Source organism: Ptychodera flava, chromosome 4, assembly GCF_041260155.1.
Source record: "Ptychodera flava strain L36383 chromosome 4, AS_Pfla_20210202, whole genome shotgun sequence".
In the NCBI taxonomy this organism is placed as follows: Eukaryota; Metazoa; Hemichordata; class Enteropneusta; family Ptychoderidae; genus Ptychodera; species Ptychodera flava.
The window spans coordinates 36,837,231-36,863,420 of record NC_091931.1 but is presented as its reverse complement, the minus strand read 5'-3'; the positions used below and the strand labels follow the sequence as shown (position 1 = coordinate 36,863,420).

Genomic DNA, 26,190 nt, shown 5'->3' with positions numbered 1-26,190 from the left:
TGGTACACCTTTTTTAGGTGAATTTGTACTCATTTTTCTAGATTCTGCCTGATCATAAAAGCAATGATTAGGAAAGAAAGTAGCTGAGAGGGGCGAACACTGATATCAGTGCAGTGCCCCAGAGACAGCATGGTCCCCTTCCCTCTCCTTGAATGTGTGACAGTGAAACAGCAGTGTCTGATCAGCATCTTTAGTCTACAGCCCTGCATCTCTAGCCATAATGTTGATGACGCTTGCCAGCTACCTACCAGAAATTTGGTTCACTCCAGGACGTTTTTTTTTCCTGTAGACAGGCTGGCCTCAGATATTGGAAAATGGGGGTGTCCAGCATTAGAAATGACACCGTTACTCTCTTTCTGATGGGAAATGTCTCGGGATGGTGATTCACAGACAAGGTCTTGACCTGCACGTATTGTTTGTATATGCCCATATTGTAACATGTAGACAGCAGATGATGTTTGAAATACCTTGAGGCAGACTACTGGTAAATAATATCGTGTGTTGAGTTCCTAGTTCCACACAGACTAGTAATTGAGCTACTTGAATTGGAGATGATTTCTAGGAGCCTTGTATTTCTTTTTTTTATTATCTTCAAAATATGCCTCATTAAATAAAAAGAAATGCAACATTCATGCCAACCATACACATTGATCAAGTGTCTGCAGACATCAAATGACTTGTGTACGTGTACATGCACAGAAATATTAACTTATGAAGTCATCAGTATTATCAAATGACAAAATTTAAAAGTATGCTACATATGCAGCAGTATATAGGTATATTTTTCTGCCAACTTCAACTATCTTGACAGACATTGTAAATGATGTGAAAAACTTACAGTTACAATAAATATGCATTAAAAAGGTGATTGAATGCCTGTACTTTGCTACGGTAACAGCACCAGTCTGTTTTGCAAACCAGATGGTCTAATCATTCAGTAATACTGAAAACCTTAATTCATCTCTCTTTTGAAAATGGTGTGTCCATCAAAGCCACAGAATAAGGTGGTAACACTGTAGTGTGTATTACATGAGATGCTGATGTAAGTGAGAGGTGAGGGATGGGAGAGATAAAGACATTGGCTGCCTTGATATTATCCTTTTCTTCAAATAAATCTTTGTACATTTGTATCATTCCGAACAAAAAGTCTGTAAAATGGTTTCCACTGGTAAATGACATGCAAGGGCCGACGATTTCTTTCACAAATTTTCATGTAGGTTGCGTTGGCCTATGAGAAACTTTTCTCCACAACTGCATCTCTTATCACTTCATATTGATGTCAAGAGCACTTAAACATCACTGACAGACCATTTCCAATATTGGCAACAAATTGCTCACATCTATTAATGTCTACATGTCTCACTAGTGAACTTGGAGCACTGGCACACAAAATAAAAAACCTCAAACATGTTGATGGTTGATTATTCTGTGTGTTCCTTGGACTCGGGGAGATACACTATTGCTCAAAATTGACTCCCAAGAGTACATTTTACAACAAACCTGCACATTTTTGCGAAGATTCCTGTCTTTTGAATAAATACCCGCATTCCTATGCAAACTCTTGAATTTGTACTGTGGCAATTCATTTGGAACAATGGCTGTGAAAACCCTATATTTATCCATCAACCATAACAGTCTCCTTTTTATTGAAATTTGGACAGATTACCAGCCACATACAGACTTCTATGGCATGAGTTGCATACATGAAGGTTCCACAAGACATATATGTACTTATGAAAAAATGGAAGCCACACACGAGTTTCTGAAAGTTCAGATCACTGTGCAGACAGTCTGAATCAGTAATTATTTTAAAATTCAGCTAGTTTCAAACCATTCCAACAAATCAGTTTTTGGAATGAATGATTAGTAATTGCAGTCATGAAGATGTTTTGTCACGGTTTTTGTAGAATTTTGCCAGCTATTCACCTTTGCACAAATTATTCTGCAGATAGTTTACTGGAGTGGTTAGGCAGCTGTTCCTTCAGAAAGACGCAAAAAGTACTGGATAGGTTTTGGGAAAGCATCTTCACACACATTCATTTTTGTTGTTTAGGCTATGTTGAACACATCTACGCAGATACAGCATGCAGTATTGCTGTGTACAATTTCAGATTCTCATGTTAAGATGCATTATTGTCTAGTCACAAACACTCATTCACAATGCAGCCCCTTAACCCTTTCACCACAATGAATTGGTCCAATTCCATTGTTACCAATGGTGATTGTGGACCACTTTACGGGGAATTAGGGGTGAACAGGTTAATGCCAATGATACTTTATTTTAATCTTTTCTCATCCTGTTCTATGGCTTCCTTTGTGGCATCTGAAAACGATTTCATGAGAACATCTGCTGCCAAGCCTGGCGTTATCACCGCCTTGGCCACTTTTTCCTCCAACAGTTTGATTTGGGGTTCAACGCTTGGGTGAGTCTTGAACAGTTTGATGATGTGGTCACGTATGTGGTTCCACATCCAGGTCTTGTGCTGCTGTGATCGTCGTCTCTTCATCTCTCCAGTGCTTGTCATGACGCGATAAAACTCAAACATGTTCTCCCACACCTCCCTCATTCCCTCATTCTTCCTGGATGACACCCTCATGACCTGTTGATGGAGATGTGCATGAAACAAGTGAAGCTTCGGTGATGTTTCAAACTATGGTTTCTCCAAATGACAGGGAAGATGTCTTGCCATGCAAAAATCTTCCTTCCATTCAGAATTGAATGTCTTTACATGTATCTCCCTTAATGTTGATTTCTCAAATTTGACATGCAATATACACAATCCCTAAAAATATCAAATAGCAAACTCAAATTATAAATCTGAAGTTACAATGACCATGATTATTAATTTTTCCCTAAGCAATACTGTTAAAAAACTCATATTGAAATTTGTTGAAAGTACTTCCCAGTAATTCAACTTGTCTCCAACACATTTGATTGACAGGTGTCTGTAAATGTCCAACAACAGCAAGAATGTGGATATTTTTGTTTGAAATAAAAGTAAAAATTTCTCTAAACAATAATCTTTGGTTTGAGCGTGTATTGGCAATATTTAGGAGATGTTGTGTACAAAAAGCAGCATATCAAAATTCAAGCTGGCTAAGCAAGGACTGAAAGTAGAATTATAAACAATGGCAGTGAATATACGGGTGTCAGAGATGTGGAAATTAATAATGGTAGTTTCCACGTTCCAGTCCTTCTATTTCATTATTTGTTTCAGAACTGAATCAGTCCCCTTTACGTTTTTACGAATGGAATACATATTACATTTGGATTTTGTTACACTATTCAGATTTACCTAATATGATGCTACGATGGCGGCATGTCAAACATAGCAGAAATCCTTACCTTTGGATTCCAATTTTTTGACTTTTTCCGCAGCAACTTGATAGCACTGACGTACTCCATTTGGATGCGTTTGGCAGGTATGTACAGATCACCATCAGCCTTGTTCACCACAATGAGATCAGCCATCTCAACGATACCTTTCTTAATGCCTTGGAGTTCATCACCAGCAGCCGGCGGTATCAGCAATACAAACATGTCCACCATGTCGGCCACAGCATACTCAGACTGTCCAACACCTTTAAAATAATCAGAAATTATTTCCTCAGGATGAAATTCTGTTTGCCGTATTCTTTCTACTGTCTTCTACCTAACATTTTTCAAGTTTCACCAATCTCTATTACAAGACATGCAAAAGCCCTAAGAAAATATTAATCCTAACAATAAATGGCCTCTATTTCATCATTGAAACACAAAATTTACCCTCATAATGGTATCATCTAAATTCCAGCTCCATCATAGCATGTTAACTAAATTTAAACGTCAGACAGCATCCACTAGACTATCGAAATGCCAAGGTTCTATTGGGTATATCCGTATGCATTTCACGGGATAAAGTTATTCCGGGAAAGGACTATCAACAGTCATGTTCAGGAAATAACACGTTGAGGAATTTTACGTAATGGTAGATAATGTTTATTGTTTCATGTCATTGCCTTGGGCCATGGTAGCGCAGACTCTGAAGCTAATGTGTTGGAGCACAGTTGGCAAATTCAAACCACTGGTTAGGGTACGGTCACCACGACTGCTTACCTACTGTCTCCACAAGAACCACATCGTAGCCTGCAGCTTCACACAGCAATATGGCTTCATTCGTGCTGCGAGTCACGCCACCGAGCGTACCGCTAGTTGGTGACGGCCTGATGTAGGCGTTCACATCTCGGCTTAGTTCAATCATCCTGGTCTTATCGCCAAGGAGAGATCCTGGGAATAGATTGCTACGTCATTGGTTGGATTCACCACATATCAATTGTGTTGTCATTGCAGTACATCAAAAACTAACAATTTGTCAATATACTGCCAGTGTTACGCTTGGAACTTTCAAAAATGCACAATGTATACAGAAAGACCTGGTTTCCATGGATGCTATGACATAACAGACCTGGAGATACATTACGTTGTGATTAGAATAAGATGAAGGGGTTAGCTTCTTTTTCTTTCTCTTCCAGTTTCACTGGCATTTGTTTTAGGTTACTGGAGAGGCAATGACAGAAAACACAAAAACCAAACAGTGTATGAAGTCAAAGCTTATCTCTATGGCTGATTTTGATCAGATTGACGCATATCAGAAAGGTGCTTACCACCAGTGGAGGAAGATGAGGGATCAACTGCTAATACTGCCACTTTACGTCCTATTCCTGTCAGGTATTTACCAAAACATTCAATGAAGGAGGATTTCCCAGCACCGGGTGGACCGGTCAGACCTGACATTTAGGATGAAATATAAAAACAAAAGAATTTAAACGTTCTGGCAGCAGGTGATGTTTGTCATATGCAAATATAAAAAAAGCCAGCCACGCTGGTTAAGGTGTGCTGCAGAGGTAGGTTCACTTGTGATAAAAGACAAAAGGATTGCCCTTGTGGATGGATCTTTAAATAAGTCCAAGGAAAGCAGTGGCAAAATCATTTAATGATATAAGGCATGAATATCACTGGCTGGTTGTCTATCTGAACATAACACTAACACATTTTACACACCTCCTCTGACTCATTCACCAATACGCTACCCTCTTTCCTTAAATGGGCATGTCCATCTCCTTCTGATCATATTCATACAAATTTAAAAAGAGACATGGACCAATCATTTCTATCAAATGACACGATGTGGTGCTAGTAAAAACGGTTGGTGCCGGATGCCAATCTTATTTGTTGTAAGGACAGTGTATTGGGAATATTAGGGTTCTGTGTCACATGCTGCAGTCACAGGTGGCTAGTAACAGCAACATGCAGAGAAGAGTAAGGTGCATAAGGACTTTCCTGAAGACAAAGATTTGTGGTGGTTGCTATGGTAATGTAAAAAACTGGTGATTTGGTTTCTATTTTATTTATTGGTGGATTGGCCTAGTTGATAAATATTTTTATTTTTACTGTTGTCACATGTAGGCACAGTTATGTGTGGGGTAGAGTAACCATGATGTATGGTATGTGTGTAGCCTCATTGGAGTTGTGCATGTTATTTTATGCATGGTACCTGCTCTGAAAGATATAGGTTTCCCACTATTGTGTTGTTCCTTTTTTCGTAGGTATCCAAGCACATCGGTCAGCAGTCTTTCCGCCAGGGCTCTTTTCCTCGGGTTGATGTTTTCAACTAGAGTTATGGCCTCCGCAAGGCTCGCCCTCTTGCCAGTAACGACCCCTTGGTACAACTTCTTCACCAGTCTGTCGTCTGCTGTTTCCTGGTCCTCTTTTTGTTTTGCCAGTAAGCTGGTGAAACGGACATTCAAACAACTGATCGGTGGTATCAGTCTTGACGTCACCGCGGTTCTATTTTGACAGCACTCGGCAAAGTATGCCAGCAAGTGGGGCGCTTTGCTGATTGACCTAAGCATATTTTTTGCAAGGTGGTTGTATTTCAAGTTCTAGACAGTTCGCTACACGCACCCGGGGTTTCAGCGTAGCACAACCTCCCCTTATAATCGTCGAGTACAAATACGTTGGAAGAGCAAATCCTTGTGTGATTTCCAATTTCAGTGGGACCTTGGACATCCAAAACTTCAATTCACACAATAAAATAAGTTCAGGTAAACTTTCTAGTTGCCATCGCAGCTCCCCCGCGTTGTAAACAGCACTATATAATGCCGAGCCGGCTTTCAAGGCGCGACCCAGTAATATAAGGTCACACTGTACCTGCGAAGTGACGTGAGACAATACAAATGCAGTTGCAGAGATGACACAGCTCTGTAATATGACGCCCACGCTCTTCGGCAATATAGATATACGACCGATCACCGATGAATACTAAACGCTACGTCCGATAAAAGCGTTTCAGTATAATTTCGGATATAAACAGTGAAGGTCACCTACGGAAGACATTCAACTCAAATGGCCTCGCTCCTTCTGACTGTGTTTACCCGTTGGTTGATTCATTTCTCAATTATAAAAAGCCAGCTAGCTGCGGCAAAATTTTAAGTGCACGAAAAGCACGAACGTATTACGATGATGCCACGGATATTTTTTTCCTACTTTTTTCGGTTATTTTTTTCAATTTTTATCAGAAATCCGACATACAAAGGTGCACTTGTCCTTATTTTAAAAACGGGCTTTCAAAACAATAAGCAAATCATGGTAAGCCTAGGTGGTTTCAATTTCTCTTCACAACTCCCGGATGTTTGCTGGGCAGTTATAAGTTGTAAATTTTCATTCATGCAACGCAAACCAGAAACTCGCAATGAAAGAACATCGGTGACAACGAGCGGTCCGTGTTACGTCGTTGCACGACAGGCGAAGAAGAACTCGGCTGGTTGCACGGTCAAGGTATGCTTAAACGTGCCTTGCACAAGGTCAACTTTATTTTTCTTCACTTGAACGACACCATTCGCAGATAGGCAGGTGCAATTTGGGATATTTACATGCCGTAGTGTTTTTCAGATGTTGTTATGATTTTTCAGGGCTTCTCTCGACCTATGTGCACTTTTCACCCGAGAAAACTCGAAGGGGGGTTTTGCCAATTATTTTCCTAGACTCACCTTCCGACAGGAAATCTCGATTTTTCAGTTTGTCGGGGGAAAATAAGTAAAAAAATAATGAAGTTTGAATGGCAAAAGGTCTGTGCGGTGTTTACAAATAGAGACACGCTATGCACAATGGGTAACGTGGGAGTTGTTTACATACAATGCCGCGATGGAACTGTCCAAGGACATGTAAAGGTTATCTACCTCACAAAAAGATCTAGTGACGCAATTTGCATTTCCACATCATTTCATCCAGATTTCCTTCAATTTGGTCCATGGAACATACCCGAACGTAGTACAGTTTTCTATTCAGTTTCACTATTTTGAACACCAAGTATTCGGTAGATGTGAATATTTTCCCGGTTGTTATTTTTCCAATTTTTGTTTGATTTTGTAAAGGAGGCCATAACATGTGAAGGTCATTTGTTAACTGGAAGTTGTTTTTCTCTTGCCAACAGCTGTTTTCATAACGGTATAACATTTTGCATTTGAATCGTTTTTTCAGAATATTTAACGAACAACAATGTTTCATAATTCTCAGGATTTATCTACAAAATAAAGCCCATTTTTATCACTCTCCTCCATATACAAAATTTAACCCAAAAGTTGATAAAATTTACTGAATCAAGTCATCCGCCATATATTTTATCACATGCAAAGTATCTCATTCATGAAATTTTGTAGTATGTTTGACCTCAAGCAAAAATTAAGCTTTTCATATTAAAGAATAATCAAAAATTAATTTATGATTTATCTGAACCTAACACTGTTGATTTGCCACAACCCTTTTCAAAAATATTCCTTAAGTATTATTTAAATGTATCACACTTTAATTTTGGAGATTTAAGTCATTCAGATAAGGTATTGAACATGCTGAATCTGTGCAAAATTTAATGTTATGCTAACATTTTTTTTTTTGGCAAAATTTTTATTTTCACTAGTCAATGTTTTGTTTTTAATTTTACATTCTAACCATGGTAGAACCTGTTTATTTCCTCTTTGCTTGTAAAGGCAATAAAAGTTAATTTCTGTGTTCCATTCGGATAGTTTCTGTGTACAAACAAGGAAAGAAAGTGATACCGTTACAGTGACATATTTCAATCTGAAAGATAACTGACCATTCAAACGCTTAAAATTCCAGCAGTATAAGCCGCTGACCGGTAGCTTTCCAGGACTTCCCATGATATATAACCCTATAGCTGTGACAATTTTGTTTCTTTTTTTCTTCTCATTGAAGACTCACAAAACTCAATTTCCTTCCGGAAGAAGTAATTTTTACTCAATGTGAATGACTGGTTTGCCAGTGTGTGCATTTGACACTGAGTAACCTTTCTTATGTCATCGATGAAAGTTGTCTTGAAAGACAAGTCCAAACGTACCGGTGGTACCAGCTACTGTGGCCATGACAAACGTTAAGTCTTCCTGTAGGGACATTTTAAGGATGTGGCTGTGACAAAAGGAAGTTGACAGTCATCAGGCTATTCAACAAACTATGTTAAAGTTTTTTTGTTGTTTGCGTGTGAGTCATTCTGTCAGGGGCATTGACCTCCTATCAGTTGATACAAAGGATTAACATATTCCCATCAATGCATGGCTCATTATTGTCTTTTATTGTTTTTTTTTAATCATAACCAATAAACAGGATGCAAATTATTCATAATTAATCCACCCCCTCGGCTTGATAAAGATACATCGTTTAAACAATTTCAGGAGGACCCAATGTGAGTCATTTTGTATCCTTCCTGTTGTTGAAAAGATGACAGTGAGATGCCAGAAAAAAGTCAGAGGTCAAACTCAAAGCCAATTAAATCTGAGGTTCTTCAACGGCGCTTACTCTCGGGCATGATGATTGGTCTGTGACATGACCCTGATTACACAATGACATATTGCTATATGAGGACTTTATTCTACTCATCACTTCAAAAATGCACTTCAAAGCCTTGGAAGTACACACTGGGTATTGTCAGGACCCGGGCAACTGGACCATCTTCGACTTCTGGAGTGGGATTTCACAGTGAAGTGACAGCTAGATCAAAGTTGACCAGATTTCTTCTGAATGTTCCATTGGGCCTTATCTGTAGAGTCTGCCTTAGTAAAAACAAAGCTGAAGTGGTCTGCAAGGATATTCAAATTGTTCCGGCCAATACCAAAACAAGTAACATCCAAAAGAAAAACAAGAGAAGTTTGGCGGTGAAGATTTTGCGACAACTGTACAAGTACATCACGCTTTACCTGCGCTTTTTAAGGCTGTTGTTGACTTTCCTACCAATCTACTCTGTCTACCCATGGACGTTGTTCTTCCCAACCTTCAAGTCAACATGGCTTCACCTCTTGCTGTTTGCCGTGGAGATCTCAGGGCCAACATTTATCAAGCTGGGTCAGTGGGCCAGTACACGGAGGGACCTCTTCTCCGCAGAATTGTGCGACTGCTTTTCCAAGCTCCACCATGATGCTCCTCCCCACTCGTGGTATTACACAAAGAAGAAGTTGGAGAGGGCATTTGGGAAAAACTGGCGGGAAATCTTTGTCAAGATTGATAACAATCGACAAGCTATCCAGTCAGGATGTATTGGGCAGGTCTACAAGGGATACATGAAAGCTGAGAAGATTGCAGATGAAAATCTGCTGGAGGAAATATTAGAAGAACTTGATGAGACAGATGTGCCAGATTTCTTTGAAGGTAACTTTTAGTAACATTTGTATTTTCTAATCTTTAAGCTGATTTCAGTTTGTTTACAAAGTAAAAAAATGCTCACAGTATTTAAATTTTTTTTTGCTAAAATTGTTTCATTTTATAGTGAGTTTCTTGTGGTTATGTTGTTCATAAGAAAAAAGTGGTAGTTAAAATTTACAGTGGGTCCTATAATGTAGTTTAATTTCCCCATCTATATATCCTATGCTTGATATTATTTCTCTTGGAAGCGGTAAACAGTATTCATCTTGTGTACATGTTTTCATGTTAAGCGGATGCTCTCAGAGAACACCAGCAGTGGACTTGGCAGGTTGCCATATACAGTCAGTGTCGCTTTTGTACACAAAACTTTTTGTGAATAAATTATGCAAATCCCCTTCAACTGGGTATGGGAGTCATCCGTGCATGATCAGGGACAGGACCATTCAAGCTCTAGGTTATTTTCCCCATTAAAAGATGCCAGTAACTTTTATAAACTGTACATCCAACCACAACAGATGTTTTCCGTGGTGAAAAACAAGTGCCTCGGACAAAACCATCTTGACATTTTAACCACACCAGAGGGTTTTCTGCTCCAAAAATGGAGTAAACAAAATGTTGCAACGTGTTAGATAACATTTACATAAACGATATTAAAGTTAATGTTTTTCTTTTGCTGGCGGACATTGACCCTGTAAAAGATCACTATGGTGATCATAAAACATCAGGTTACTAACTTGCCCCAAAACTATTTTGTGGAAGGGGTTTTCTTTGCAAAGGAAAAAAAAGAGATGTTTTGACTGCTCATTTTGATTTTTAATATGGTAGTCTTTTACTTTAAAATATGTAGGTTCACACATACTGGTTCATGTAACAAATGATTGAGTTTTATTAGGAGGATAAAGTGTCTTGGACTGTAGTTTTTAACCCTTTGAGTGCTGTAATTTTTCCCCACCAAAATGTTAGTGCAACATTTATTAATTTTTATGAATTTTTCTGCAAACTTTGTGATAATTTTGGACCAATTGGCCATCACATTTCATTGACTACAGTTCCTTATCAAAATTTTGGTAAAAATCTGAAAAAATTGACTGGGAAACATTTTATACAGGCGGCAAAAATTGACTTTGGCACTAAAAAGGGTTATCATCAATTGTGTGTCCTCCATCAGTTCATCACTTGGCATTGACTTCAGTGTTGTGCCCCCTCTCTCTCTGTGAAGCTGTCTTTTTGTCTATGTGTACCGAGGATGAAATGTTTTATGATGAAACAGAATTCGTTAAACTCTGTTTTTCATTGAAAGTGTAGAATTAATATTTCTCTGAAATATCTTTCTCAAGCTTATCAGCTAAAATTTTGACGGCTGATATTTGTGATTGGAAAATCTTTGAAAAAGTTGTATTGTGAAGGTTGCACACTAACAAGATTAGAAAACAATAGGGAGGTTTCTCATCAAATGGAAGAGCATGTAGCTCACTTCAGCAGTGGTATATTCTGTGGTAGTCATGGGTCCTTATCATGGTACCACAGAGCTATATTTTCCTCAATAAAATATGAAAAGGAGTCAATGTGTAAAATATGGATTACAAAATCTGCACTCCCATTTCAAATTCGGCCCCCCACCCATCTAATGTTTAATGTTGTCAAAGAAAAATGAAAGAATTAAAACAGCACATCCTTCCATGGCAATTTCATGTAACTTTTAACTTTAAGCAGTATTGAATAAATTACAGAAGTGTGTCCCAATGAAAGATGGACATCCTCTCTTGATGGAGAATGGTACATTTTTTTTTTTTTGTAATTTTATTACTTCAAGTCAATGCATCCATAAATGGATTTTCATGCATTGAATAAAATACATGGACATATACAGAATAAAAATAAATAAATAAATAAATATATAAATAAATAACTAATAAAAACCAGTAGTTAAAAGTTAAAAAACTACACATCAAAAGGTACATCAGACTTCACTTTTAATATCAGCCCGTTAACAGTACAACAGCATATGCCTAAGCTGCTCATGTAAAGCTATTGTTTGTGAGTTGAAATTTGAATTTCTTTGAAGGAATGGAGATTCTTGGATTTGGCCAGCTCTTTGGAACCAGAGACTTGGAGCTAGACCAAGCAGAGAGAGAACGCATTGCCCTGAAAAGAGAGAAGGACTCAGCTACGGGCATTGAGAGCTGTGAGCCCTGTAATGACAAGAAAGTAACCTTAAGGCAGGGCGGGGATGAAGGAGTGGATGACGCTGAAAAGGCGACAAAAGAAACAAACATGGAAATGTTGACGACAAAAAGCGTGGAGTGTGGGGACTGCAAAGGTATTAACATCATGTTGGTTTTGTGCCAAGAAACTGTTCTCAATTATTTGAATTGTATGCTGACAGATGTTGGCTGATACTTGTACACACTGCACCACTTCCATTAGGTTGCTGTACCACTTATGTATTTGCATAGGTTTGTTTAATATGCATAACTTCCTGAAAGTTTGACCCTAGAAGTTTTGCACAGAAAACCCCAAAATGCACTTAGCTTTGGGCATGAGTCAGCATGCGGGGCTAAACAAAGAGGAAAGTCTTGTAAGAAAAGATTGCACGGAGATGGTTAACTGTTATTCAAAGATAGTTCATGAGATCGGAGCATGTAGAATTTGAACTCTGTTGAGTGGAGTTGAAGGCCTGCCAAGTGTAAATGACCTTGTGTGGGATATGTCAAGGCTGTGTAACACGAGTTAACAGCTAACAGCCGTCGGTATGGTTGTTTTTTTCCTCTACAGAATCTTCTGACGTTGAAGATGATTTAGAGGGTCTGATCCCAGTTGCCATAAAGGTGAGTAATTCCTCACCCTGTGTGGAGGAAATATCTGATCAATTTGTCACCAGGATAGCACTAAGACCAACATTTCCTTTCCTGAACATGAAAAAAAGGATTCCTTTGTCTGGTAATTGTAAACAGGTTACGGTTTCCTCATAATTCGGGAGTCAGGATATTGAAAATTTATATTCACAAGGGTCTTAGTAATGTAGATGCGGCCTTCGCTGTATGGATTTAATTGTGAGTACTAAATTCATTTATTTTGCATAGGTCCTTGTCTTTGACTCATACGGCATTGAATTTCTCGTGTTGGGCTGATACAGTTCCTGTTGTCTCATATTAATCATTTTCCAATCAATGATTTCAATCAATTTGCAGGTTCTACATCCTCATGTTTATAGGAGTGTGTCAAGGGATATGAAACTGCTATACTTTTGGGCCAGTGCGCTGAGTTGTCTCCCTGGACTCAAATGGCTCAGTCTACAAGACATCGTAGAAGAGTTCGACACACTTCTCAAGAAGCAGGTAATTTAAAAGCGTCCATTGGTATTTTTTTCTCAAGTTTATCATTTCAATTTTGAAAATAGATAGAGAAACGAGACTACAGACAGAGCTGGCATGATCATTTGTCTTGCCTCTGAAAGCTCTTAAATGCATATCGGTTTTGTTTGCTTGTTCACATCGGTTGACTAGATGCATTAATCATGTGAGATGAATGCAGTTCAGCTAGAGTGTCATCAGACAGCCTTGACCGTGACCTTTACCTGTAAGTGCTGCATTGTGTCTGCTTTCAGATTGACCTGAGAGTTGAAGCCAAGAACTTAGACAGATTCAACCAGAATTTTCAGGACGTTCCCTGCATCAAATTTCCAAAGCCAATAAGGCCTTACGTCAAGAGGGATGTGATGGTCGAAACATTCGAGGTGAAGGATTTTCTATTATTAGCAGACAGACAACTTTCTTTGAGTACCAGTGTATCAGTTTGTGTGAAAGTGAATGGATTTTAAAGTTTGATTTTGAACAGGTTTTGAATGGTTCACTTCTTATCACTTTGTAAAAGTGTATTCTCAGTGTGTTGCACTGCTACATTATTCACACTCATGGAGAATATATATTTTCTCTTCTTTCAAAGCATTCATGTTTAATTTCACAGAAAATAAATGTTAGCCTCGGGATAGTTCGTTTTCAGTAGTTCGTAAGGGGAATTATTTTTATACTGAAGAAATACACAACACAAACTTCAAAGCCAAAAACTATTTCTCACATTGAACTCATGTAAACTTTCAACACCTTTTCTGAACCAAGAGGAATGCAGCAATTTCCCTGTGCGGATGTTTTAATTAGAGAACCAAATATTGCACACCAGTAAAATTTTCAACTATTTGAAATTACAATTGTCTGCTGTACTCAATCATACTATTTTGCCAAAAAAAAAACAAAGCATTGATTTTCATAAAAATGATATAGTTAACACCTTATATCTCCTGTATTTTAAAATTGCATCGCTCAAAATAAATTACAACAAAGACTATTGTTATTTTTCGATTTTAATTTTCTATCATAAATTCCAAGTGAATTCTGCCCAACTTCCTTTTCAGTAACTTTTTATAGATATCTTCTAGACATTTGACCTTGGTTTGAAGTAAATTCTACATTGATTGGCGTTTTTACTGACAGTGACTAGGCCGAGAGGATATTCTCTTGATTCTTTGTCATGTTGGAGGAAAAACAGGAAGGCGTCCTGCCACTCTCTGGATCATTGCCATACATGTTGAGGGTGTTGTCCTCTTCTGTCACACTCAGTACAGTGGTTTCACTTACAATGCACAGTAACTGCACACCAAAGAGCTGCATTGCACTTTGTGTCATGCAGACTGCCCAACAAAGGTCACCGTAACCTTTACTCCAGTACTTCTTCACAAAGTAACAAAGAGAATGAAAAACAAAATCAAAATTTTATTTTCAAGTTACACTGATATTACCATAAAGGTGTTACACTTTGCATATTGCTACATAGTTCAATATGTCATGCCTTGCAACAACAGGGTAACATGTACTATCAAATTTGATTGATATATACATACAAGGAAATGTATATTTACATGTGTCTCTGTGTGTCTATGTGTGTGTATATACTATATATATATATATATATATATATATATATATATATATATATATATATATATATATATTTATGAAGAACAAGTACATTGATATAACAACATAATATGCTTCTAAAAGTTACTAGAAAATAGCCATCAACTTTCAGTTGATGGTGTTATATCAAAACAGACATATTTACATGAATTTCAACAAGAGATACAATATAAAGAGATAAGTCTAATGGAGAAGTAGAGGTATATTCATAGCATAATATCATTTAAATCATAACTCTCATGCTTACTAGGTGTATGCAAGTAGCTGTAAGTACTTGAAACTCTGGTATTTTAATTTTGGACAACAATACTGTCATAGAGTATAACATTGCAATATTTCCAGCATGTTGCAACGATCAACTTTCATAATATGTACCATTGAAAAAATCTGAATCTTTAACCTTCCCTGAAATAAAAATGACATTCCAGGATTTTGTTGCAGTGTGAAGACAATTTTTTACATGACAGTGCACATAGGGAATATTGGAATTCAGCACACAGCATTTATTTGTGACAAAATTGCATTACTCTGAAGTGACATGCTGACAGATCCTTTTTCCAAATTTTTTTCAGGAGGGTGAACACGTATCGAAGTATCTCCAAGATGATGATGACAGCTCTGAGGAACTTAAAGCCAAACTTGCTACCCTGGGAATTGATGCCTTGCTGAAAATGGTAAGAGTCAAATTACATAGCACCTATAAAGAGCATACATTCTGCAAAGAGATGGAAATTTTTCATGGAAGTTATAAAATATCAAACACACCTATTTTCCAGCAAAGTATATATTCTGGTAATTGTTAATGCCTAAATGACTGATGACAACTTTTTTTGCAATTCTATTGCAAAACCAGCCATCATTTAGTTTTTGAAATTTTTTCTCCTGTATCTTGTTTTCAGGTATTCGTTGACAATTTCGTGCATGCTGATTTGCATCCCGGCAACATCCTGGTGCAGGGTTCCTGCAATTTCAACCCAGATGAGCAGTCCAAGCTGACCCTTGTCGACATGTGTGACACTGTCATCGTCAACGTGAAACCTGTAGAATGCCCCGTGAAGCTGGTCTTCCTGGACACCGGCATCACAGCCGAGCTGGGCCAGGAAGACATGGAGAGTTTCCGAGACGTGTTCACAGCTGTTGTTTTAGGGGATGTAAGTTTTGCTCATTATTCTTGCCGAACAAGTGTTTATGTCAAGCTCTACTTACTTCAAGATGTTGATGTCGGGGGTAATATGTTGAATTCACATGCCTGCTGGCCATCGTAGGTCATTTGTACCTCTTTAGAATTCAGCACGGGCCAGCATTTCTGTTCCAGGGAACGCATTCCAAGAATGCACAGTCATCGTTTTAATTTTCCTGAATTCAGCAATACCGCAAGATCTTCGCAATGTATTTTGTGACCATCATTATTGCAAAGTTATCGCCTGGAGTAAAATTTGTCCTCTAGAAATTCCATGCATGATTGGAAATTGTTATTGCTACACACAGCCAGTCTCATTTGAATAATGTCTCTCGCTGTATTTCAAGTCATGGAAAATAGAAGCATGTGATTCTAAATTATAGACAGGGAAGCTTTGTGGCTGGAGGGGAATGGGGTCTTTCTTAAACCTTATTTGTCTTATGTAATGTGCAATGGCCAGCCATAAATATATCAAATAAAGTACGACAATCAGAAAGGTTAGTGTTCCCGAGAATGCTGATCAAGCCTCTAAATTCTGTCGTTGACATCAAATAATGTACAAAAACAGAGAAAAAATCAGAGACATTGAGAAAACAGAAGGGAAAAACCAGCAAAATTGAGGTTAATAAAGATTCAATCATTTGGTGTTTATTTGATAATTCATGCTGTTGAACATGCTTAAAGACCACTGTTTGAATAGACTTCCGTTCTTTGATTCACAGTCTTGGCTGCGTAGCTGTTGCACAAGATGTGTTTATGGTTGCCAATGCGATTTCTCCACAAATACTTTGATCATTGTCTTCCTGGTGAAAGTATCTCGACGCAAGTTTAATACGGACTTATTTTTGCCACTGCCTCATCTATAGCTCCCTTGGGAAAAGGGCCGTGGTGATAGATTTATTAGTTTTGATTGTTACGTGAAACAATATGTTGACTGTTTTGCATGTACTGTGAACGTAGCTGCACAGTTGTTATTCTCTCATTTCCAATGCCGCTGAATCACTGTTTTCAAAGACGCATGTTTTTCATCAGAGATCCATCAGACAGCAAATATGTTTATACCTCATGAGAATCAAATCACGAATCACAAAAACACTTGGATACTTTCTGATACTTTTAACAACTTGGGAGAAACCTGATTCCTGAATCAAAACAATCCCTGTAACCCTATCACTGCCATGGTTTGGCCCAAACCCATTGTTATCAATGCTGACTTGGGACCTGTAAAGAGAGAATTTGGGGGTGAACAGGTCAAAAGTACCTGTCTAGCATTTCCGAGGTCTTCACATCTCTCTACAACAATGTATTTTTTCTCTCAGTGTTTTTTCGTCCCGTTTTGAAGACGGATAATAGGGTGTAGAGGTTAGATTTTTCATGTCACTTGCTTTTTTTTCCTGTGTTGCAGGGAGAGAAAGTGGCAGAGTTGTTTCTCCGTCACACCAAGACTCATGAATGCAAAGATGTGGAGAAATTCAAAAGCGATATGGCATCACTGGTTACAGAGGCTACCAAAGATACACTGAACCTTGGCAAGGTGTGATAAACTTTACCCAGATATGTAACTAATTGATAGCGTAACTTATTCTGTTTTCTTGTTCTCAGTGTAGTTTTCAACTGTTTAAGGTGTGCTTGTGAATCTTGCTCACATTGAAGTTTCAAACTTTTTTTTTCTTAAATCTTTCCATATATGTTCGTTGTGTCTATAAATATCCGTTATTTCTTTTCTCACTAACTAAACAATTTTTGTTTGACAAGATTTACATTAATCTATTTCACTCTCAGACATGACAATGTTCTGTGTTGCACGTCATGGTATTTGACATCAACATCTTTTCCTCTGTGCATGTCTCTGGCTATATGGTTATTGCAATCGGAAAAGCACCCGACACAAGCATGCATGTACGGTATGCACTATTGAAGTAAACGTTTTGTATATGGGTGAAAAATACTAACCATAACAAATTGTTGGTGCCACTTTCTTATCAACTGGAATATCCAGAAGTTAAAGCCATTAAACTGATCGCTTACTGTAGTGTGAATAACCTATACCCTGTAAGGGCAATCTTGTGTGCTACTCCCTGTCACCAGCACTTGCCGGCGACTGCAAACGAGCCTCATAGGCCGAACAATTGCCCAACTAATGCCAACAGTCAATGACTAAACAATGGCTAAATGACAGCCTTTGTGCTGAGCATGGTAAACAAGCAATAGAAGCCATTCTTGCGACATGATGTCATTCTCATAAAGACCTTCTCACATATCGTGCTAAGACCAGCACGGTTGGTTGAAACAGGGCTGCTCTCGCTGCCGAGGAGATTGAGTACTGTATTGGTGCAGAGCTGTTGACTTTAGGGTGGCTGGACCGCTTAATGTGTTCATGTTAATGCTCATCAAGCAGTCCATCCATCCTTGAAGTTGACAGTGTAATACGCTGACTGACTGGACTGTGTTCAACGTGGAAACCCCCCCTGGGCTGGTATCAATCTCTGTTCACTCCCAAGCTTATGTCAATAATGTCAGTCATCTCTGTATAATCTGTATTAATACCCTGGATATGGTTTGTAGTGTGTGTGGTACTGCCTTGGAGTTGTTACAAATGTCATTTTTTTACGGAGGATTCTCATTTAACACTTTTCTGAATGAGTTTATATATACCTGTAATGTAACATTAAAAAATAAAACATTTTACACAGAAGCTAATAACTTTAGAAATTATCTGTTGCTATCCACTTAATGTATGACTAAGATTGCATGGCACCATCTTGTTAATTATAAATAAGTAAAGTTTTTTATAAAAAAAAATGTAAATATGTAAAGTTTCAATTTTAAAAGTAGGTAATTTTTAAAGATAACTTTGGTAAAAGTGAACTTTAAACATCATTTAAGTTTACTGTAACTTTTTAACAGCGAAATACTTAGAAATTTCCGAGGCTTCCAAAATGATTTGACTCAAATTTTGCTATGATTTCTCATCGCAGATGCAAGTTGGTTTACTGTTGCGAAATGTCTTTGGAGTATTGATAAACCACAAGGTAAGCTAGGCGGATGATTTTGTTCACAAAAAAAGGCACAAAAGTATGTGGAATTATTACAGAACCTTAATTTGCTGATGAAACTCATGGATATAGTGCAAGTTCTTGGATGACGTGAAATCCCTCCATTGGACCAGTCATTGTCTCCTCATTTGTACTTCTTACTTCTTGTACTCATTAATACACTCAGTGTAACTAAATACTGATGGGTTTTGCTTTCAGCATAAGTGAACTTATGAATAAACATCAGACAAATATTGAGTTTAAGGTAGTATGCACCTCGAAAGTGAAAGACTTAAACTTTTTCTCTAACTTTCCTCAAGGAATCTTTCGATCATTTTCTTTCAAAATTAAGAATAAAAATAGGGGGTCACCGTGCAAATTTTGGTACTAGAGAAACAAATTACCCAAGATTTACCGATATTAGAAATTCAAAATGGCCGCCATCCCTGTGTTAACTCCATGGAGGAAAATAGAAATTTTCGAATTTCGAAAAACTAAGGTGGTGAAAAGTTTTCTTTTATCAAGAGCTTTAAAATGAACCCCCACATGTGGTATATCAGAACAGAATTGTAAAAGTTTGACAGTCAAAATGTCTGTCCCCGAGGTGCGTTCTACCTTAAGAGGGGCTAGTATTTTGTTGATCAGCTGGGCACAACTGTCGAAAGAAAACGAAGTACAAATCTCATGTTAATAGTCATTGACAACGAGCACTGATGCAGGAACAAGGCATTGAGGACTGTCTATTTTATGTCTTCTATGAAATGTCATGGACGTGAGAAGTAGCCATGTAAAACCACTGGTCAGTGTAGCTCCCACTTTACGAGCCAAATGGACTGTGTTTGCATCAGTGACATATAGAATGAGAAACGTCATCAATCAAATGATTTATATTCCATTGTATGCATGATCTAGCGTCACATGTGAGAAAGTTTGTAGCTTATAGCCCGGCTGCCGTGTTTCAAGGATGATGTTTACATGACCTCTGAAGTTCCTTAACATGGTGACAATTTGTAGGATTCTTCAAAAAAATATTCTCCCAGGTGAAAGAAGACTGTTGTATGAAGGGTTACTAACGTCATCAGACTCCTTAGCAACAGCTACATGTATTAGTCAATGTTGACTGAAATATGTTTTCTGTTTGTGTTTGTGTTGTTGTTTTTTTGCATTTATTAACCAACAGATCAAACTGGAAAGCAACTTTGCATCAATGGTGTTGGCAATCATGGTGCTTGAAGGACTCGGTAGATCCTTAGACCCAAACTTGGACATCTTGCAGTCGGCAAAGTCTATACTATTACCCGAACTCTGATAATGTCGTATCAATTATCTTCTTTGCCAGTCCATGGAGTGCAACACAAAGTTACATAACTTGTATAAAGTTTGCTGTACATGTATCCATGTTTGGCAACAGACCGCAGACGAGAAATACTGGTGCATGATTCCATCATGGTGTCAGTGTGCCCCTTGTTCCAAGCAGTTGACATTGTGGTGTTGCTATCAATGTCCATGATAGGCCTGTGCAGATATCGTTGACCCTACAGAAACTGACAGTATAATTATGTGGTGTTGTGTTCATCGTTTACTCAGGAAACTTGTAGACAGACAAAAGCAGATGCAGAATGTTACTTGTGTCGTCTGAATGTGCTCAAGGGTATCTTTCTGTCCGTCTAGGAATGTTACACTGGATATTTAACATACAAAGCAGGAGGACATATCTTTGGTGTATTGTTCAACCATGAATGTCATGAGCATGTAAATTTCCACTGGCAGATCTTGGCATAGCAATTTCTGTAAAGGTGCTCTTTCTCTACTAACTGTATGGTGTGATACCCGTGTCCTTTGTCAAATCACTGATTACATGACTTCCCTCGTTAATCAAATATGTGCTACGCCATTGGTTTGAAAATTATCAAGGTGTGGTTGATGTTCCGAACGACTTGACAGAAATTTGTCCGTAGTCATTTGCACTTTCATGTGAACTCGTGAAAACTTACAAGATACACGCCCAGACATGCCTCTCAGGTGTGTTTAATTGTGACACAAAGGAAAGTGATTAAATTTTTCTGTCTAACGATTGAAAGTAACTTCCACCCCATGCGTCATACATTGAACACAATCCCAGTGCAGGAATGCAATTTCAGTTTGCATAAGTTGTAGCTCTGATCCCAAAATAGCAACTGTATACAAATTTAAACACTGTCGTAAGAGTTTAGAATTCCGGGGTCATGGATATGAACAAGGACGTAGCATTGACCCGATGTTAGCACTCCGCCGGGTTGAAATGTTCAGGGAGAAAAGTATTTTCTTTGGATCATAAATGTCGGGGCAATCAGTCATTAAATATAAAAACAGTGAATTAGCTGTTTCCTTGACCAAAGCAGAAATCACTGCCAACTCTCATAAAACTGCTTGAGGGAATAGAATCCCATTAACTGCTTGACATTTTGATTTGAACAGAGTTGAATTATCGGGCGTTCTGCAGGTAGTAGGGCTGTTGGATTAAGGGAGAGTTATTTTTTGACTTTGAGATTGTTGTTGATGAAATGTGTTCTGAAATTTGGGCAAGACGTTTCTCATTCTATAGATACAAGACATTCATCCTGTGAAAATAAGAATGCCAGATTAACTTCACAAACCGTACATTTTCCATGTTTGACATCTAAAGGGACAAAGCCAATGTATTTAGGCATTTTTCCATGTCAAAAAAAAAAATACCCACCCAACCCTGTCACCACCATGGTCTGGCCCAAACCCATTGTTATCAATGATGATTATTATTCTTTTTTCAGGGAATTAGGGGTGAACAGGTTAAACAACCACAAAGTCAAATAATGTTGATATTGTATGTACCTTATTGAAGAGGTGTGCAGTGTAGAGCTCTTTGCTCATACATATGTATTCCCAGTTGATGCCAAATTTATTTCCATATTTTCCGAAATGTCCTGTCCACAAATGGGACTGAATATTTATTTTTGTCAGCCACTATTTGAACATGTTTCAGGATGTGGACAATACAATATTTCTCTTGAACAAAATTGCAAAATTGACAAAAATAAATGTACAAATACATTGACTGTCCCTGTATAAATATGGATGCAGCTGATTTTATGAGTCACTTACCTGTGATAGAGTACAAGGTCACGTCAACAGAATGAAAAATTTTTAGAGGTTGTTTATCTGCTTGAACAGAGTTCTGTATTTTCAATGTTTGTTGTCGTTGTTGTGTTAAACAGTATTGAAAAATACGCTTGTTCTGAAATAATTCACATTTTACAAATTTTATGGAATAAATTTATATTAAATCATGAATTTTTGTGTCCAGCATTATTTTTGAACATTTGACTGTCAGATTACATCATGCTGAAATGAGTTTAGATTCTGACACTTACAAAGTCCAGCTCTCATTGTGTGTAGTACATGGGGGGTGGGTGGGGTTTGGTTGGGGGGTGGAAAAATACAGAAACATCTAACCTTCAACACTGTGATTTGACACAAACCTATTGTTATCGATAGTGACTGTGGACCTGTTTACCGGGAATTTGGGGTGAAAAGTTTAGTGGGTTAATGTAGATATTCCTCAGTGCAGATGAAGGTCACTTCAGCAGTCATAGAAAGTTCAAAAATAACTCCATGCCATGATTATATTAGATATAGTGTCCCAGAAATACATGTCAGCGATGTCTTTGCTTGCAGAGGTCTGGGAGTCTGTTAACCCAACTCAACAAGAAGTGAAAATCTCCGACAGGTGCTGAATATAGCTTGTTACTGGGTTTATGTAGTGATATAAATCAAATTTGTACAATTGTTGACTGAAAATGTGTGGCAAGTGTTAATGTGCAAAAAAGATTTGCCTTCTTTTCAAGAGACTCAACATAACTATCAAGTTTGGATACAGCAAATTCTTTTCAATGACAAAGTTGGACGAGCAAGACTGGAAACAGCTGGGCCCAAAATGTACATGGGGGGCCCAGCTGTTTGCAGTCATGCTGTCCAACCATGTACATTTTAACAAGTTAACATATAATCCTGCAAGGGTTCAGTAATTTCAAAAAATCTGTTGGAGAGCCCCATAGCCCCCTATCATTATCAAAATAACCACGAGCCCACCATTCTTCAGGTGTGCCACGTGAGCAAATGTTATACTGAGAAACAATAGTTTTTTTAATGATCACTGTAGCATGATGCTTATGAAAATATACAAATAAAAATATTTGTATCCCACAGCTTCCGAGTGTTGTATGCTTGTGTCTTTTCTTCATCCCTAATGATATTGACCACACCCGTTAAAGATGAACCAGTGTGTATATGTGCTGTGACTTGTGTACCATGTTGACGTGTTAAACCATTCCATGCAAGGCTTGTTGACAACACCAAACCTTGCCCTGAATGTCACATCACAATAGTGCATGCCATGGATACAGGCAGTTGAGAAGTACTCTTTTCAGTACATGTTATGATTGCCAGTCACATGATCTGACCAGACCTTGAACCTTGGCAAGGCAGCTTTGGGAGAGCAAGAGAAAAAAATAACGCATGGGGGGGAAAAAGAAACTGGTAAATTACCAGATGAAGTTTAATATATTGCAGAGGTTCAGAATGCCTCGTATACAGTGCAAGGCCTCATAGTGGCTATTAATATAAAAGCTCTATATGTCTGCGCTGGGATCCGTTGCAGTAACCCTGACAACTAAAAATCAATACCGCTCAAGGACTATATGGGCCTGAGATCATGTGGTGCCGTGTATCTATTGCTATTTTTGGTCTACTTATGAAGTATTCAAGGTTAGTTCTAGGCATGCTGGGATTCCATCTGCTCACGTACAGTCCGCTACAGACCTGTCTATCAGAACAGTGTCAAGGCAACACGATTTGTCACACCCTCTTGACGTAGATTCAAGGATCAACACATCTTTGAGGTGATGTCGATGAAGGTCGACTCTAGAGGGCGGCCTTCTGAGAAATTAATTCAGGACAATGTGCAAAAATGTTGAAAAAAAGGGACTTCAGTGCCTTGCGACCTGTATCATTTAAATTTGTATGGTAAATTCTGCCTTGTGACCATGCAGCCTGATGCAAGGCCATCAGTGATATTTTTTACCTCGTGTTCCTAAAATATAATTTTACGTAACAGCTTGCTGCAATATTTTTTATAGCTAAGGCTGAGCTCAGCCAAATATTTTAAATGATCATGAACACATTGATTGAAGAAAATGTGACAATTTTAACATTCAAATTCCTCTGCATATTTGCCAACAAAAAAAGAAAACAAAATTTAATTCAAACAAACTGTTCTTTGGTTTCCTTTACTATGTGAAAGCATTTAAATTTGTGCACTAAATATTTTGTTTTTCTGTTCTCACCGTGCTTTAAATTCCTTATCTGTGTAACACTAGGAAGTTCCTGAAAGTGTGATTTGTGTGGCCTTCATAAGTTGAGACTGTTCCATTGAAATTGTACATAGAACTTGACCACATTAGGCTTCAAGAATGGATAGTCAAAAAGTAGATCAAAATAAAAAGTGCAATGACCTTTCTCAAAAAAATTTTTGGATGTAGTCTTCTCTGGTAAAGAAAAACTCACTAAAATTGTTGAATTCTGGAAAAATCACGCATGCTCTGACCATTGCTACCTATCTATCAATCAATCAATCAATCAGTTTATCAGTCTATCAATCAGTCTGTCTATCCATCAATCAATTCATCTATCTATCTATCTATCAATCAATCTCAATCCATCAATCAATTAATCAATCTATCTACATATCATCAATCTATCTACCTACCTTTATATATTTCTATATCAACCTATCTATCTATCATTAGTTTCTATCAATTTATCTTTCAATCAATCTATCAATCAATCAGTCAATCTATTTATCCATCTATCTGTCAATTAATCAATCTTAATCAACCTATCTATCACTCAGTCTATCAATCAATCTATCTATCTAATCAATTGTCAACAATAACAATGCAGTTGACACATGCATGCACTGCAGGCTGAGTTGACAATATTAAAGAGCACTGTTGTATCCAAACTTGTTTTCAGGTGTGGAACAAGAAATCGCAGTTTACCTTAAAAACACAAATGGTGAAAAAAAACATCAAATTTACAGTTACTGGCCCTTTGAGTTACATCCAGGTGATGAATTGACTTTATCCACTGTTTAGTAATAGCATTCATGCAATTCCCATGGCAAACTATATATTTCATGATATCCCCTGTCCATACATTAAATTCACACACATTTAACCATATGATTCAAACAAACTTTCAGATGGTAAGGGTATGAACAAGTGTAAGCAGACATACTCTAACATACATAATTTTTTAGGCCAAGGAAAATAAAAAGTTTGTTTCTCATCCTCGCGCATGCCAATTCAGACCCACAGCGTCAACCTTTTTTTCTGCTCCTGAGGAAATAAAACGGAAAAAAAAATAAACGCAAAAATACGCGATGATAGTGCATAACAGAACCGTAAACAAAATAATTGACACTAACATTCCATTCAGAACTGTACACATATGTCACTGTTATATTAAGCTGTCAAAACTGCATTAATTGCTGCACTGAAAGTCAAACCGCAGAACTGTTGCTATACAAAAATACTACAGCTACACTGCTGTGCATTTATCTCTGTGTGCTTTCCTATGTTGTTGAAAAAAACCTGTCACCGATCATTTTTGAAATATGTCTAGGATGAGAAACAAACTTTTTATTTTTCTTGGCCTTACATACAATTTTTTCCTCACCTCTAATTTTTTAAAAGTACTCATGTCTCAAATTGAAAGATTTTTGCCCAAACTTTCCTCAAGGAAACTTTAAATGATTCTCTTTAGAAAGCAAGAATGAAAATCAGGGGTTTATACTGTGCAAAATTTGGTACCAGAGAAGCAAATTACCCAATATATACTACACTTGGAATTCAAAATGGCTGCCATCCCTGTGTTTCTCTATGGGGAAAATAAAACTTTTGATTTTCACAAAAATAAGCCGCTGTAAACTTGAACTACTCCTTGAGCTTCAAAATAAGTCTCCGCAAGTGGTGTACCCAAAAAGTATTGTAAAACTTTGAGAGTCCTTACATCTGTCTCCAAGGCACATGCGACTTCAATTTTAAATTTGTGATGATATCAATGCTTAAATAAGCTGAGTAGGTACAAATAGCCAGAAAATATCAAAGTGATATCATCCCTTTCATATAACAGATTTGAATATACACAATGAAAAGCGTTTTGTGTAATTGGGTCATTGCGTCATTTGTTTATCCTTTTCATAAATGATATAACATTCGTCTAAATTTCACAAAGGAG

At 37.7% G+C, this 26,190-nt stretch overlaps 2 protein-coding genes across 7 annotated transcripts; one reads left to right on the top strand and one right to left on the bottom strand.

Moving 5' to 3' along the window:
• Positions 1-552: 552 nt before the first annotated feature.
• Positions 553-5,892, bottom strand: LOC139131640 (methylmalonic aciduria type A homolog, mitochondrial-like). 2 transcript variants are annotated; one of them, XR_011552175.1, is made up of 6 exons: positions 5,535-5,892; positions 4,645-4,767; positions 4,097-4,267; positions 3,347-3,582; positions 2,035-2,600; positions 553-1,956 (listed from the first exon to the last, which is right to left on the bottom strand). XR_011552175.1 is itself a non-coding variant. In XM_070697789.1 (5 exons), exons 1-5 carry the CDS (start codon positions 5,890-5,892, stop codon positions 2,277-2,279), a joined length of 1,212 nt encoding a protein of 403 aa, XP_070553890.1. In that variant the 3' UTR covers positions 553-2,276. The 2 variants fall into 2 exon arrangements, 1 of the variants encoding a protein (XP_070553890.1); XM_070697789.1 differs by having other exon boundaries at positions 553-2,600.
• Positions 5,147-22,185, top strand: LOC139131635 (uncharacterized aarF domain-containing protein kinase 2-like). Of its 5 annotated transcripts, none has more exons than XR_011552173.1 (12): positions 5,147-5,351; positions 8,725-9,694; positions 11,754-12,008; positions 12,464-12,516; positions 12,880-13,026; positions 13,296-13,424; positions 15,234-15,335; positions 15,561-15,812; positions 17,247-17,375; positions 18,820-18,873; positions 20,057-20,378; positions 20,527-22,185. XR_011552173.1 is itself a non-coding variant. In XM_070697779.1 (11 exons), exons 2-11 carry the CDS (start codon positions 8,893-8,895, stop codon positions 20,183-20,185), a joined length of 2,052 nt encoding a protein of 683 aa, XP_070553880.1. In that variant the 5' UTR covers positions 5,147-5,351; positions 8,725-8,892; the 3' UTR covers positions 20,186-22,185. The 5 variants fall into 5 exon arrangements, 2 of the variants coding, with proteins under 2 accessions (XP_070553880.1, XP_070553879.1); XR_011552172.1 differs by lacking the exon at positions 5,147-5,351 and adding an exon at positions 6,601-6,817; XR_011552174.1 differs by lacking the exon at positions 5,147-5,351 and adding an exon at positions 6,601-6,817 and having other exon boundaries at positions 18,820-19,141; positions 19,498-20,378.
• Positions 22,186-26,190: the final 4,005 nt, after the last annotated feature.

Excerpts from the sequence above, each read along its gene's own strand:
- LOC139131635 (XM_070697779.1), top strand. The coding sequence starts at position 8,893 with ATGACATATTGCTATATGAGGACTTTATTCTACTCATCACTTCAAAAA. Across the intron at positions 12,009-12,463 it reads GGAGTGTGGGGACTGCAAAG|AATCTTCTGACGTTGAAGAT; the intron begins GTATTAACATCA and ends TTTCCTCTACAG. Across the intron at positions 13,027-13,295 it reads ACACACTTCTCAAGAAGCAG|ATTGACCTGAGAGTTGAAGC; the intron begins GTAATTTAAAAG and ends GTCTGCTTTCAG.
- LOC139131640 (XM_070697789.1), bottom strand. The coding sequence starts at position 5,892 with ATGCTTAGGTCAATCAGCAAAGCGCCCCACTTGCTGGCATACTTTGCC. Across the intron at positions 4,768-5,534 it reads ACCTATATCTTTCAGAGCAG|GTCTGACCGGTCCACCCGGT; the intron begins GTACCATGCATA and ends CCTAAATGTCAG. Across the intron at positions 2,601-3,346 it reads CAAAAAATTGGAATCCAAAG|GTCATGAGGGTGTCATCCAG; the intron begins GTAAGGATTTCT and ends CTCCATCAACAG.